This window comes from Phoxinus phoxinus, assembly GCF_949152265.1.
Source record: "Phoxinus phoxinus genome assembly, chromosome: 9".
NCBI classification, from domain to species: domain Eukaryota; kingdom Metazoa; phylum Chordata; class Actinopteri; order Cypriniformes; family Leuciscidae; genus Phoxinus; species Phoxinus phoxinus.
Window position 1 is genome coordinate 3,054,431 of NC_136884.1, and position 14,070 is coordinate 3,068,500.

The window sequence follows — 14,070 nt, forward strand, 5'->3', positions numbered from 1 at the left end:
ATAAAAGTTTTACTTGTGAAAAGTGAGACCGCTTGTTTCAGTGGGATTTTTTTTTTTAGGGCCTGAACTGTGTGTAAGGACAGGAATTATGGTTTAAGTGCTCTGAACGTTGAATGATTTCTGACTTTGAGTTGTTTTCAGGTTATATCTGGACTGGGCACCTTTCCTCCAGCAGCAGAGCAATCGCTCACAGCATCTTTACAGGTAAAGCAAAAACTGCAAGATCCCATTTACACCTCGTATTAACATCACTAATGATCATAAAGCATGTTCATAGTTCAGTTAATATAGCTTCTAAATTAAATTACAATATGCATTTTGCTTGAAACACCACATTTGTGGTTACATTCAAATTCAAGGATATGTGCTTTTCTGCTATATGAACATGCACAGATAAGCTGATAAAAAGAAGCTGACAGTAAATTATATATAGTCACCAAATCAAAGACGAAATACAATCAAGACCAGTCACTGGAGATACATGTATATAATAGGGTGTAAACGACGCCTAACTGCAAATAGTCACATCAGTATCTTTTATACATGTATTTAAAAGAGGTTGTGACGGATCAACTGAAGTGGAGTCAGGTTTCTGAATCCAAGTGCAGTTTTTTCCAAAATCTAAAAGTGTAGAAAAACAAAACAATGACTTAAAAATAAAAGTAACTTGAAGATAAACATGAACTTGACTAGGTTTATGGCGTGGCATGGACATGAAACTCACAACAGCGGGTTACAACGTAACATGACAAAGCTAGACCCAGAAACATGGCAACATGAGGGCTTTGAACGCAATGACACAATGGACCAGGAACTTGACACAATAGAAAAACAAAAGCACATGGCATGATCACATGGGGTACATGCGAATCACATGACATAAGCAAAAACCATAAAACAAGAACCCAGCCTTACACAGATAATGCCCTCTATATTCATAACATTAATTTTACATTGCTTTTCAGCAACAAGTGCACTGCACTATTTATGCAGCAGACAGTGGTGCGATACACAATTAAGCTTGTGTATTTGTTTGTGCATCTGTGATAGAAAGAGATTAAAAGGCGAGCGCATGGGACAGTGAACAAAGGGTCAGAATTTTGATAGAAATGCTGCAGCCGCACACAAACACACACAGAGGCTGAAGGTGGTTTTTAGAAAGTAATTGGGTAAACATTGAGCTGCTCTGAATTCATCGGTCTCTCCCCTGAGGTAAATTGGCTATCAGATGAGTAAACTGGTCATTCTCTTCCCCTTTATCTCTTTTAACAAAACCTGCCAGCTGTACGGGATCGCATTCACTCTGTAACCCCTGATCTTTAAGTGTAAACACAACAGTACAAGGTGAAAACACTACCACACTTTACCACCCGCTCTCCTCTAAAATATGTCCTCTAAAAAAAACCTGTCCCAAATGGCTCACATGATGTGGACGTACAGTCTTGTGGCCTTTATTTGCACATGACCCATAAAGTCCATGAGATCATGGTTATCAGAAGATCTTCCACTTACCCTATTGGAAAGAGTACAGTACTACGTGTCAAAAACTTGTCAAATCAAATCACCTTTATTTATATAGCGCTTTTTACTATACACATTGTTTCAAAGCAGCTTTACAGTGATAACAGGAAAATAATGCAACACATTTTTTTTCTGCTGTACGGCAGATCTAGAAGAAATCGGCTTTCACACTGGCAGTTTAGTTCAGAACGTGCCGCGGTTCGTGTGAATGTGAAAGCAACATGGACTTGGGTGCGCGCTTGTTCAGGAAGTAAAGTGACCTGCGCATGCCTTTTAGCAGATTATGATGTATTCAGTTAAATAAAACACATGTAAGGGATGATAGTGTTACCTTGGATACGAGCGAGAGTGAGCCTGGAGTGTATTCGCGCATAGCGCGTGGAATCAGGGCAACAAATATGGAAATCCAGTCTCCTCAAAAGAGTCTTTTTGCAAGCAGCAGAAGCCCATCTTATGCGACACACACACACAGTAAACCTGTGTTGTTCACTCAGCTGCGCATAAGAGCACCGAATTAATAAAAAACACAATATATTGACCCGCGTTCTGTTTTCTATCATGCGCCGTGCACGATGACGTAATATGCATGCAAACGCACCAGGGTTGCAAACGCAATGCAGGCAGATCAATATTATTGTTGAATATTAAATGTCCCAACTACGCAAGCCAAAAGCCAAAGGCGACAGTGGCAAGGAACCAAAACAACATCAGTGACAGAATGGAGAAAAAAACCTTGGGAGAAACCAGGTTTAGTCGCTCAGTTCTCCTCTGGCCAACGGAAAAACTGTGTATGATTATGATTCAGGCATCATTACAGGTCAGATGTCAAATTGGATCAGAACATTCAGCTCCATCTGAAATATTCTTTAGTCACATTTGATATAAACTTGTCCCTAATTAACTTGGACTGACTTGAATCAACAAAGTGTAGAACTGAAAGGCATGAGGGTGCCATTTAAGACATTTCTACTCCTCCCAGTTCCTCATCACATCACACTCTTTACATCTATTCTGAACCAGAAAACCACAAACACAACAGAATGAAACGAGGCACCAATACCTCCCAACCTCCAGCTGTGCAGGGAATGATGGGAAAGCTAAATGTGCTGAGTATGTGACCACCAACTTTGTAGTGAAGGGGTTTAGAGGGAAGAGATGTGCACAGGAGATTTGCTCTTTATCTCCTGCTTGCAGGGAATTTTGCCGATGACCGGTCTTATTTGGTCAGGGGGGTTTGCATTGATGTCGCTCAGAGATGGAGAGTCAGATAAGAGTCTAGGACGAGCTGCCATGACACACGCGATGGTCAGACTGATGTCCCATCAGCAAATGTCAGGCAATCACATGGGAGGAGGGAGAGCAGGTGTTAGAAGGAAATACTACACAAACCGACGACCTTCAAAAGGTTTCACACGTTCAATAACAATAATTCTCTCTCTTGTTGTTAAATGCACATTCTTTTGTGTCTTTTGCAGTCGGTTCAGGCTCTGATGAGTAGTGCCGTTCAGCCCCTGCTGAATTCTGTTACTGACTCCATCGAAGCAATACTCATTACTATGCACCAGGAGGATTTCTCTGGGTAAGCAAGCAACACACACACTGTTATTGCATTGTGCATTCAGAACAGTATATACAGCATATATTGCATGCATTTCAAAAACATACATGTGAAACTCGAAAATTTAAATATTGTGCAAAAGTTCAGTAATTCAACTTAAAATGTGAAACTAATATATTATATAGACTCATTACATGCAAAGTGAGATATTTCAAGCCTTTATTTGTTATAATGTTGATGATTATGGCTTACAGCTTATGAAAACCTTTTCACAATATTCTAATTTTGAATTTGGGGTTTTCATAAGCTGTAAGCCATAATCATCAACATTATAACAAATAAAGGTTTGAAATATCTCACTTTGCATGTAATGAGTCTATATAATATATTAGTTTCACATTTTAAGTTGAATTACTGAAATAAATGAACTTTTGCACCATATTCTCATTTTTCAAGTTTCACCTGTACATGTGAAACTACTCAGATAAACATTAGTATGCTACACTGTCCAGTTATCATCTTGGAATTTAATATAGTTAGTTTTCATTTTCATTTAATGTTGTTTTTACTTTTGAAAGTTATATCAAACAATGAGTCTAGAAGGATGATAATGATATTGCTCCCAGTTCATTTATCACAGGAACTTTTTTGAGATTTTAAGTTAGCATTTAAAAAATGTAGTCACATTTGCATGTTCAGTTCTCTAATGTTGATAAGATTATTATTAATAGTATGTTTTAACTCTATAAAAATAAAGACCGAAATATATTACTGTTGTAAATTACAACTGTACTGTAAAATAAATATTTGATAGTTAAAATGAAATGTTGCATGCTTCACTCTGAAACACTCAGAACATTGATTTGATTAATTGCACCAAGCTATATTGCCATTATCGTGCAGCCCTATTTATTTTAACTTTACACTTAATATAATTACTAGAGTTTCATCAACCCACAAACTCCCTGCAGTTCCCTCACAAACTGATCAACAAGTTGTCCAGAAAAGTAGTAAAGTAGTCTAAGGGGCAGCTGAAAAGTGAGAAACCACTCCAGTTTTACTCCATTTTCAGATATATATTTGACCATTTCAAATACCACACAAAACAAATGAGAGATGTCAAACTTGGGATTTATGGTTGCACAAAGATTGTGTTCTCCCCTTGTGGGCTTTTTCTCAAACACTAACATGGCATTTGGGATTGTGTGCCATATTTAATCTTGTTGAGGGCAGTTCTGTGATCAGGTCTCTCAGCTCACCATATTTCAACATAAATTGTTTCTTAAAGCAAGAAAGTGTGATGGGTGTGCTGTCATATTTCTTTACCATTTAAAAAAGTTATGGGAGCGCTGCCAGCATTTTTAAAATGAGGTATAACAATGCTACAATGACAGGGTGATGCAATTTAGTTTTGCTCCAATTTGACTTTTAATTTCACTATTTCCTCATGTTCAGTCTTTAGGCTTTACAAATCTCAATTCTGTTATTTGTGTCAAGCTGAAAGATGGCATGAGAGTGCGAGTGCAACCAGACATGAAAATCCTCATGATGTGGGGATGTACATGTGTGTTTTTGACTGTTTTAAAGGACACGTTCCCTGAAGACTCTCTTTTGCATTCATCTCTTGTCATCTCTTGCTCTTTATCCCATTCGTTGGTCTGGGTGGTCCAGCCAATACAACAGAGAGTGATGTGCCAGCGTTTGATAACATTTAAACCATCACCCCTGTAATTCAGCGCGGCTTCCTTTTGTCCACATCTCTCGTCCCCTCAGGGCCGCTGGAGTCAGGCTTGGTGGACTTGTTTTATTTCTGTCCCTGCTGTCGGCCACTCCTGAGGAAACACGGCAGAGAAATAAACATGCTATATAGATGGCTTTGTCCAAACAACACCCTCAGTTTCACCATGGCAGCGGCAATCTTTTCTGTAGATAAGCTAAATGGGTGAATCTCGCAAAATCAATGTCCAAGTCATATTTTACTAAGTAAGAAATAAAAAATGTATATGTGTAAAAATGCAGGGCCTTTTTAGTTCCATTATTTCCAAATATATTAAAAATATATATATATATATTGTGGCTGTATTTGTTGTACTGCCTTTAAAGATACAATATGTAACAATTTTGTAATAAAAGATCCAAAAATCACTTGGACAGTGTGATATATTTCCTGCAGTTATGTACTTACAATATCCCAAAAGTCTCCAAAGATTTTTTATTTCAGAGAAATTCCAATTTTAAATAATTCTCCGTCCCGGAAAAAAATGTCGCCTGTCAGTGACGCAATATCCGCTCTATCCTCGGTTTCCGCAATATCACGTGGACAAATGCGTTAGTAAAAAAAAAGTTGCTCTAGCTGGGACACGAACTCGGGTCTCCCACGTTATATGATGGCACACTTGCCCACGACACTATCGTGATGCGATAGCCTATATCAACATTATAAATTATACAAAATTGTCGGCCGCGTCCCCGCACTCACGCATGTAATAGCCTATTATGATTTCCGTCATTATTTTATATTCTGTACAAGGTGGGCCAGTCCGTGACCGAGATTATGGCAGTGCAATTAAATACTATCGGATATCTGTTGTTAAAAAATATTAAGCCATTACTTGCAAATGTCCGTTCAAATTTAATTTTACTACGATTGGTTTGAACACGTAAAACAACACTTCATTAACTATCAACATCCTAAAACTAGGCAGCATTAACCTAACAAATCATTTGACAAATAGCAATATAGCATAACATTTCGCGTTCCTTGTAGTTAATTCATTATCATGGCATAAAATTTCGCGTTCAGACGTACAGGTAATACAAAAACTAATAAATTACCTCATCCGTGATCATTATTCATTAATTCCATACGTCTCTGGATGTTGAAAACGACATCTCCCATCATTCCACTCTCCTTCATAGCGTCATCAAGATTCGTCTTTGTTATTGTTGGAATCAGCGCCCTCTTGTGGCTCAGAATCTTACATACTGTAGCTTTAATGCATGCTGATTTTAAATAAAACAATCGTTCTATTATAGTATTTGTATTCAAATATTAAATAAATATGCTCTATTACAGTAGAGAATCATCAAAAATAAATAAATGAACACATTTAGGTTAGGAAAATTATTTGTGCTTAATCAAAGCATGAAAATAAGGGTTTTAATTGCATCCTGACATTTAAATTTAGATTTTAGGTAAAGTTTTGAACTATAACGTGAGATTCACAAAAAATGGCTTCTTCATGTGTGTAAGGAAAACCATCAGGACAACTGATTGTTACTTGCTAAAAGGCATTAACACGACCTTCCTTTTCTGACACTGTGTATCTCAGCAGTTCCAGTAGCGACACATTTATGATATTGATTATGTGACACAGGAAATATCAATGGTGTTGCTTGTAGCTGTGGTCTATGCTCACATTACAGGATTACGGTACACTACTCTTTTGTTTGTGTGTGTTTGCGCCCAGTCCTCTACCTGTGGTTGGCCGCCCGGACGTGCCATGCTCGCTGTACATGCGTGAGCTGCAGGGCTTCATCGCTCGCGTGATGAACGACTACTTCCGCCCGCTGCAGTGTCTGGACTTCCTGTACGACAGTACGGAGAACATCGCCCAGCGCGCCATCACCCTTTTCATCCGCCATGCCAGCATCTTGCGTCCACTCGGAGAGGGCGGGAAGATGAGGCTGGCAGCAGACTTTGCTCAGGTGAGGAAAATGAGGGTCATTCGTCTCTCGTTCACAATCTAGGGGTCTTCCTCCTTTTGGTGCTGGCTTTCAAAATAACTCATTCAAAAGTAAAAATTCATCATCTGCTCACCCTCGTGTTGTTTCAAATTCATACCCAACTTCCTTTCACCCATGATCCTTCTGGAGCACGCATTAGCTTTCTGAGAAACAATGCAAAAATGTAAGCATTCACTGAAAATTCATTGTAGCTCTCAAATCAAATATACAGGTGAAACTCGAAAAATTAGAATATCGTGCAAAAGTTCATTTATTTCAGTAATTCAACTTAAAAGGTGAAACTAATATATTATATAGACTCATTACATGCAAAGTGAGATATTTGTTAGCCTTTATTACAAGCCTTTATTTGTTATAATTTTGATGATTATGGCTTACAGCTTATGAAAACCTTTTCACAATATTCTAATTTTAAATTTGGGGTTTTCATAAGCTGTAAGCCATAATCATCAACATTATAACAAATAAAGGCTTGAAATATCTCACTTTGCATGTACTGAGTCTATATAATATATTAGTTTCACCTTTTAAGTTGAATTACTGAAATAAATTCACTTTTGCAAGATATTCACATTTTTCGAGTTTCACCTGTACAGCGCCTTAAAGGAGAACTCCGGTGCAAAATGAACCTTTGGTCTAATTACACATTGTTACCTAGTCAACCGTTATCTGAGATTTGTTTTCATGATTATCGAATGTAAATAGTTTTATCTCTAAAAACAGTTTAGCCTATAACGCTAGTATAACGCTAGTATATGGGGCATTGAGTAATGACAAATAAAAATCGCTTGTTAATACCACTAACAAGGCTCAAAATAGCCCCACACTAACACGGTAGCATAATGAGGGTCCCTACCTTCAAACCGAAGCATTGAGAACTTTGACAGTGTCCAGACATTTTAATAAGAAGATATTTTATACATAGTCAACTTCACGTATACAAGCAGAATCCATCTTTGAAAAACAGACTCTATCAATCGATCTACGAACCACCGATCCAAATGCGCTGGACCATATGAGATTCTACACAGTTCAGCGCATTTGGATCGGCGGTTCGTAGATCGATTGATAGAGTCTGTTTACTAGCGTTATAGGCTAAACTGTTTTTAGAGATAAAACTATTTACATTCGATAATCATGAAAACAAATCTCAGATAACGGTTGACTAGGTAACAATGTGTAATTAGACCAAAGGTTCATTTTGCACCAGAGTTCTCCTTTAAGACCAAATAATGTCATCATTTACTCACCCTCATGTTGTTTCGGATCTGTATCCAACTTTCTTTCATCTCTAAAACACAGAGCAAATGGGACATGTGGCTGTCAAACTCCAAAATAATGATGTCTTGAATTCTTCTGATGTTATACATTAGCTTTCTGTAAGAAACAGAGCAAAATTTAAGCTTCACTGAAAATTCACTCAAATTAATTAAATATATGGCACCTTTACTCACATCAGGTTGTTGTTGTTTTTTTTGTAAGATATATTTTTGGCTTCATCATGATAGGATTGGATAGTATAGAGAGGCTATTGGCGCTGACCATGTTTAAGTTTGACTGTCAAATTCGTATGTGTCTATATAGAAAGCATCTGTGAGTGTTATACCATGTGCATGTGTTACAGATGGAGCTGGCCGTGGCTCCTCTCTGCAGACGGGTGTCAGACTTGGGGAAGGCGTACCGTCTCCTGCGATCTTTCAGGTGAGTCTTTATTTACAGTCTGGATGATGTCGGGTGACTTCATCGTCCTGTCCTCGACTGACTGCACTCAGCTCTTGATGTCGCATCAAGAGTGATTCTTTTGTGTGTATTTCTCACACAAACGCTCTCAATTAGTGTTATCCTTCGTTCTCCTCCTCCCCCCGCTGAGACAAAGAGGTCGCCTGGAGTCTTCCTCTGAAAACTGCTGTTAATTAACAGTGAGAGAGAGAGAGAAAGGAAGGTTATTAATGGAGATGCTCGTCTGATTAGCTGAGGAGAAGTCAGTGTCTGGATATACTCGGATGCTCACCTTACATTGCTCCTTTGTTGTGTTTCTTATAACCGCTCCATGATCTTGGTCTTGATTTATTAGTGCACGTTATTCCAAATAAAATAAATACGTTTTCTTTTGTAATCTTTCATCAGGATATAATAACTTGCTCAGCCATATGCAGGTGAAACTCGAAAAATTAGAATATGGTGCAAAAGTTCATTTATTTCAGTAATTCAACTTAAAAAGTGAAACTAATATATTATATAGACTCATTACATGCTAAATGAGACATTTCAAGCCTTTATTCTTTATAATTGTGTTGATTATGGCTTATGAAAACCTTTTCACAATATTCTAATTGTGAATTTGGGGTTTTCATAAGCATTGTGTGTAAATGTGACAGTGACGCGTTAATGTTTTGTTTCTCGCTGTTGTCGCAGCGTTGTATCAATAAATGAACTTTTGGACATAGAGGAAGTTGTCAGTTATGAACTGATGTCTCATGTTACGAACACTTTGACTTTCAGGTTTACTGACAGGTTTGACTCTCTGTACTTCCTCTAGGCAGTCTAATAAACATTAGTGCGGTCTCTCCAGGACAGCTAATCAAATTAAACCTCCGCCATCTATGCCAGCTCTGAGAGCGGCTGCCGTGCCTGGATCCCTCGTGAGCAAAGCATGATTCACGACTAGCAACTTTATTTGTTTTACTCAATGTGTGTACAAAAGATGTCTGACGTCCACTGGGGAAATATGTTATTATAAGAGTGCCCTAAAGTAGAGATATAATTATTAATATGGAGATATTGGACTTGTTTGATCACACTGTTGAGGGACCGGAGATGGGCAGTGATGAAAATTTCGACCTGGACTGAGGATTTCTAAAAATGGTTCAAAATATGGTTGTAAATAACATTTTTGATTAAAAATAGCCCCCTGACTAATACAGTATGAGGACATAGTTGCCCTCTAGATGTGTTTTAATTTAGAGCTGATTCATGAAGGTATCTCGTGACTCTGACCTTTCCTCTGTTGACTTGGGCAGCACATGAAAAATATTTTTTTTGCTATGTAAACATCACAATTACTATTGCTATTGTAGAGTTTGGGCTGCCACGACACCATAAACATATCTTACGACACTACTCCAGCTGAAGTATCACGATACTGTGCAGTATTGTGTTCAATCATGAGGACCACATTTTCATGAAGACATGGATGTAAATGAAAACTTTTACTTTGTTAATGAGAATGAATATCTGGCTATTGTTACCAATCAAATAAAATCAGTGTTAATAAAATCCATTTTAGCACGGCAGAAGTGGCACAGAAGCTGCATGTGAAGTGACATTTAGATATATTTATATAGTTTAATGCTGTTCAGAGGTGGGATTAATGCATTTACACTGCAATTACAATTGCATAAATAATGAAATGAGATTAATATTTAAAAAATAGAATTCTGAATATAGAAATATGAAATCGTAACAACGGGCCTACTTTTAAAGAAATTTCCCTTGCAGTGATTTTGAATGGCTCAATATTGCGATATTATTACCTTTTTTTGCTATATTAATAACTTAGAATGTTCCAAATGCTCTGAATGAACGCATAGGAGAATAACACAAACCACACAATGTATAAACGGGAACTAAACGAAATCTGACCAAGAACAACTGAGAAACAGGGCTATATAAACAGGGGTAGAACAAAGGAAAGTACACTAGATATGTGAAACTAATAATAAGTGGAAACAAACGAGAACATAATCAGTAATCAATGAGACTGAAACAAAGCAGACCGACCGGGGAAACAGGAACTAAAGGAAACAGAACAGAATCCAGCAGCCATATCACCCTGTAGCCGAGACCGGTTGCCCACTGAAGCTAAGCAGGGCTGAGCCTGGTTAGTACTTGGATGGGAGACCTTCTGGGAAAACCAGGCTGCTGCTGGTAGAGGTGTTAGTGAGGCCAGCAGGGGGCGCTCACCCTGTGGTCTGTGTGGGTCCTAACACCCCAGTATAGTGTGACGGAGACACTATACATAGTTTAGTTAGGGGCGTTTTTACATAGTTTAGTGTGAATTCATCCGTACAAGCGCAATACGTGAAATACTTCCATTCAGTATTCGTGCGCTGTCTGAGACGATGGTTTTCGGGGGGCACGCATTGGATGTTTGAACTTCATCAGGGCTCGCAAAATCGCCCGCCCGACGTCCCGGGGCTATTGTGTTTTCCAGTCGGGCTACCAAAATGCATAACCGGCCTGCCCGACGGGCTATCTGAAATAGTGTTCGCTTCAGTCTTGTTATAATCAGATTCAGCGCGTTCTTCATCTTCAATCCGCAGTGGCGCCGAACAGAGCGCACGTCAGAAACAGAGGACAGGGTGTGTGTGTGTGTGTGTATCTGAGCCTCATTGGTCTGTCACTGCTCGTCAATGTCAGAATATTAGAGATTACCAATCAAATCAAAGTAGGCGGGATTTATATTCACAGAAGCGGCTGAGCGCGAATTTGAGCAGAGCGACTCGACGCTTCAGTTTACGGTCAAGTGCGATAAGATGTAAGTAGCTAAACTAAATATTTCACATTTGACAAACGATACTATTATCAGGCAAACGAATTTACTTGTCTAATTTCGCCATTTTTAACTGAAAATAGGCCTTTGTAACGTGACTCATGTAATGTAATTAGTTTACTGTCATTGTGAGGGGACGAGAAACATTAACAAAGCCGTTTTCATCTTGTTAGGCACAATATTAATAACGAATGTGTACATGTTGAGAATTAATATAGTACAATTTGTAGCCTTCAGTAAATTAAAAAAAGTTCAGCTTTAGGAGGGGAAGAGACAGGGCAAGATGAGGAGACTGAGAGAAAAAGAAAGAGTGATGGATAGTGAGAGCAGGTATTGACAAATCTACTGCCCGCTGACATGGTTTTAAAGCTATTTCTTATCCTTTTTTGGCCTTCAAACGTCTTGAAATGCACATATCAGAGAAATAAAAAATTTGAACCCCCTAACAACCTTAAATTTAGGACCTATTTGATTATAAAGCCCTGTCTACGGCCCTGTATTAAGATCAATAATGAATGTGTACATATTGTGAATAAATTTAATACACTTAGTTAGGCTACCTAGCTTTCCTAGTAGCTTTCAGTAAATGAACGTGTCTGAGAAAATGATTCATAAATCAACCTATCAGCTGACCCCAAGTTTACTTACGTCATTGACAGACAAAAATGAAAAGCCTATCAGTCAAAGCTCAGCTTTAGGACGGGAAGAGCCAGGGCAAGAGAAAAACAAAGAGAAAAAGAGTGTGATGCTGATGAGGAGAGAACAATAATCAGCTGTGTGACATGGTTTTAAAGCTATTGTTGTCAAATTTTTTTGGCATTCAAAACATCTTAAAATGCACATATGTAGATCAGAGAAATCAAAATTTTCTCGGGCCGCCGAGAAAATTATTGCAGATTGGCCCCCGAACACCCCTAACTAGTCTACCTCACATTTGGGACCTCAGTGATGATAAAACCCTGTCATCTGCATGTTAATGAAACTAGTTAATTGTGAGCGTTAGACCTAAACCAAAGTGTTACCCTTTTTTCTATTTTTTTATCATACCCTCATTGGGGGCTGAGACACAGACAGATTCATGTTCCATACTGGTCACACACATTTCAGTTCAGAGAACCAGATGTATATTTGTATTGGTGATTCTAATTTGATTATTTTATATCCAATTGTAGATATTTGTGTTTTGAAAAAGGTTTTGATTCATGGTTTGACTCCTAACCAATTTTCTACATTAAAAATTGTCTTTTTATGTGGGCTAGTAAAATTCATTTCGGGCTACCAAAATCTGAAGAGTGCCTGCCCGAAGGGCTACCAGCGATTTAGAAATTTTGCGAGCCCTGTTCATGTAACTTCTTGACCTGCAAATGTCCTGTAATAATGTAGGCAACCACTCGTTAAACATAAATAAGGTAACAGTTCATGTTTTACTTACATATACGATTTAGTTTTAATCAAAATAACACGTGCTGAGTGAACAATCAGCAATCAAGAGCATTCAACAGTGCTCTCTCTCTCTTTCTCGCTCTCTCTCTCTCGCTCTCTCTCTCTCTCTCTCTCTTTCTCGCTCTCTCTCTCTCTCTCTCTCTATCTCTCTCTCTCTCTCTCTCTCTCTCTTTCTCTCTCTCTCTCTCTCTCTCTCTCTCTCTCTCTCTGGTCAGTTAACGTTTATAATAATACGTTTTACTTTCGTGTTTACTTTGAAAAATTTTTTCCTTTTACTTTCTTTGCCATTGACATCCGACTGAACTACAAACTTTCCACTGACGTCTGATGCGCTCGACCAGCTTGCTCGTCTGTGCCGGGACGCGCTCAATCCACCGCGCGTTTTTCTCTTATCAGCTCGCGCACCACAACTATATTCTGTTTAATATTTTAATAATAAGATATATTTACTTCATAAACAGCCTTCTTTTTTTATCCCCATTAATAATTTCTGTTGTCCAGGGTACCCCCAGGATCCTCCAACTTAAATTCAAGGCTTTTTAAGACCTTTTTAATACCATTTCAAATGAAATTCAATGCCAACTTCGTACCCATTCCGACAGAAGTAGCCTATGAGGGGAAAATGTAAAATCTGTATAAATTTTAAACCCTAGAAAATAATTATGTACAAGTAGGCTACTTTAATTAAATAAAACATTTTATTTAAATTATCAGTCATATTTAATATATACGCAACAGCGTTGTACTGTGCATGTGTGTGTAGGCCAGTGTTAATTTTGGCAGCCATTTTTGATTCAGTCTTAGACTTCATCTTCAGACGAGAATGCTTATTAGTCTTAGTCACATTTGAGTCATTCTGTCTTTCATAGTTTTAGTTGACTAGTTAAAGGTCTTTGCATTTTTTGTCAACTTTTAGTCATTACTTTTACTCAAACTGCAGTTACTTTACTTTTGGTAGCTATTTTATATGTAGTCTTTAGACAGAAAATGTCATAATTCCGTGGTTCTCCAATTTTTTAGAGTGCCGTACTCCCTCTCTTCCACTTAGACTGCAGTCACACCTTTTCCATTAAGGGACAATATTTGCCCCCTTTAATCAATTTTTCCATTTTATTTTTTACCTTTATAATACCTTTAAAAAAATTAATAATGCTTTAAATAAAACCATGTTCAATAAATATACAATGGTAATAAAACGTTTAATATTAATACAAATATTATATTAAAATAGCCAGTAGGTGGCGGTAAC

The 14,070-nt window shown here is 37.9% G+C and overlaps 1 protein-coding gene across 1 annotated transcript in view; it reads left to right on the forward strand.

The window, feature by feature from the left end:
* The window catches only part of cog5 (component of oligomeric golgi complex 5), a 79,053-nt gene that overhangs the window by 60,226 nt on the left and 4,757 nt on the right, over positions 1–14,070 (forward strand). Inside the window, exons 16-19 of the mRNA XM_079622614.1 lie at positions 142–204; positions 2,997–3,100; positions 6,550–6,787; positions 8,451–8,527. Of these exons, the coding sequence (XP_079478740.1) occupies positions 142–204; positions 2,997–3,100; positions 6,550–6,787; positions 8,451–8,527 (482 nt within the window). The remainder of the gene's footprint in view (positions 1–141; positions 205–2,996; positions 3,101–6,549; positions 6,788–8,450; positions 8,528–14,070) is intronic.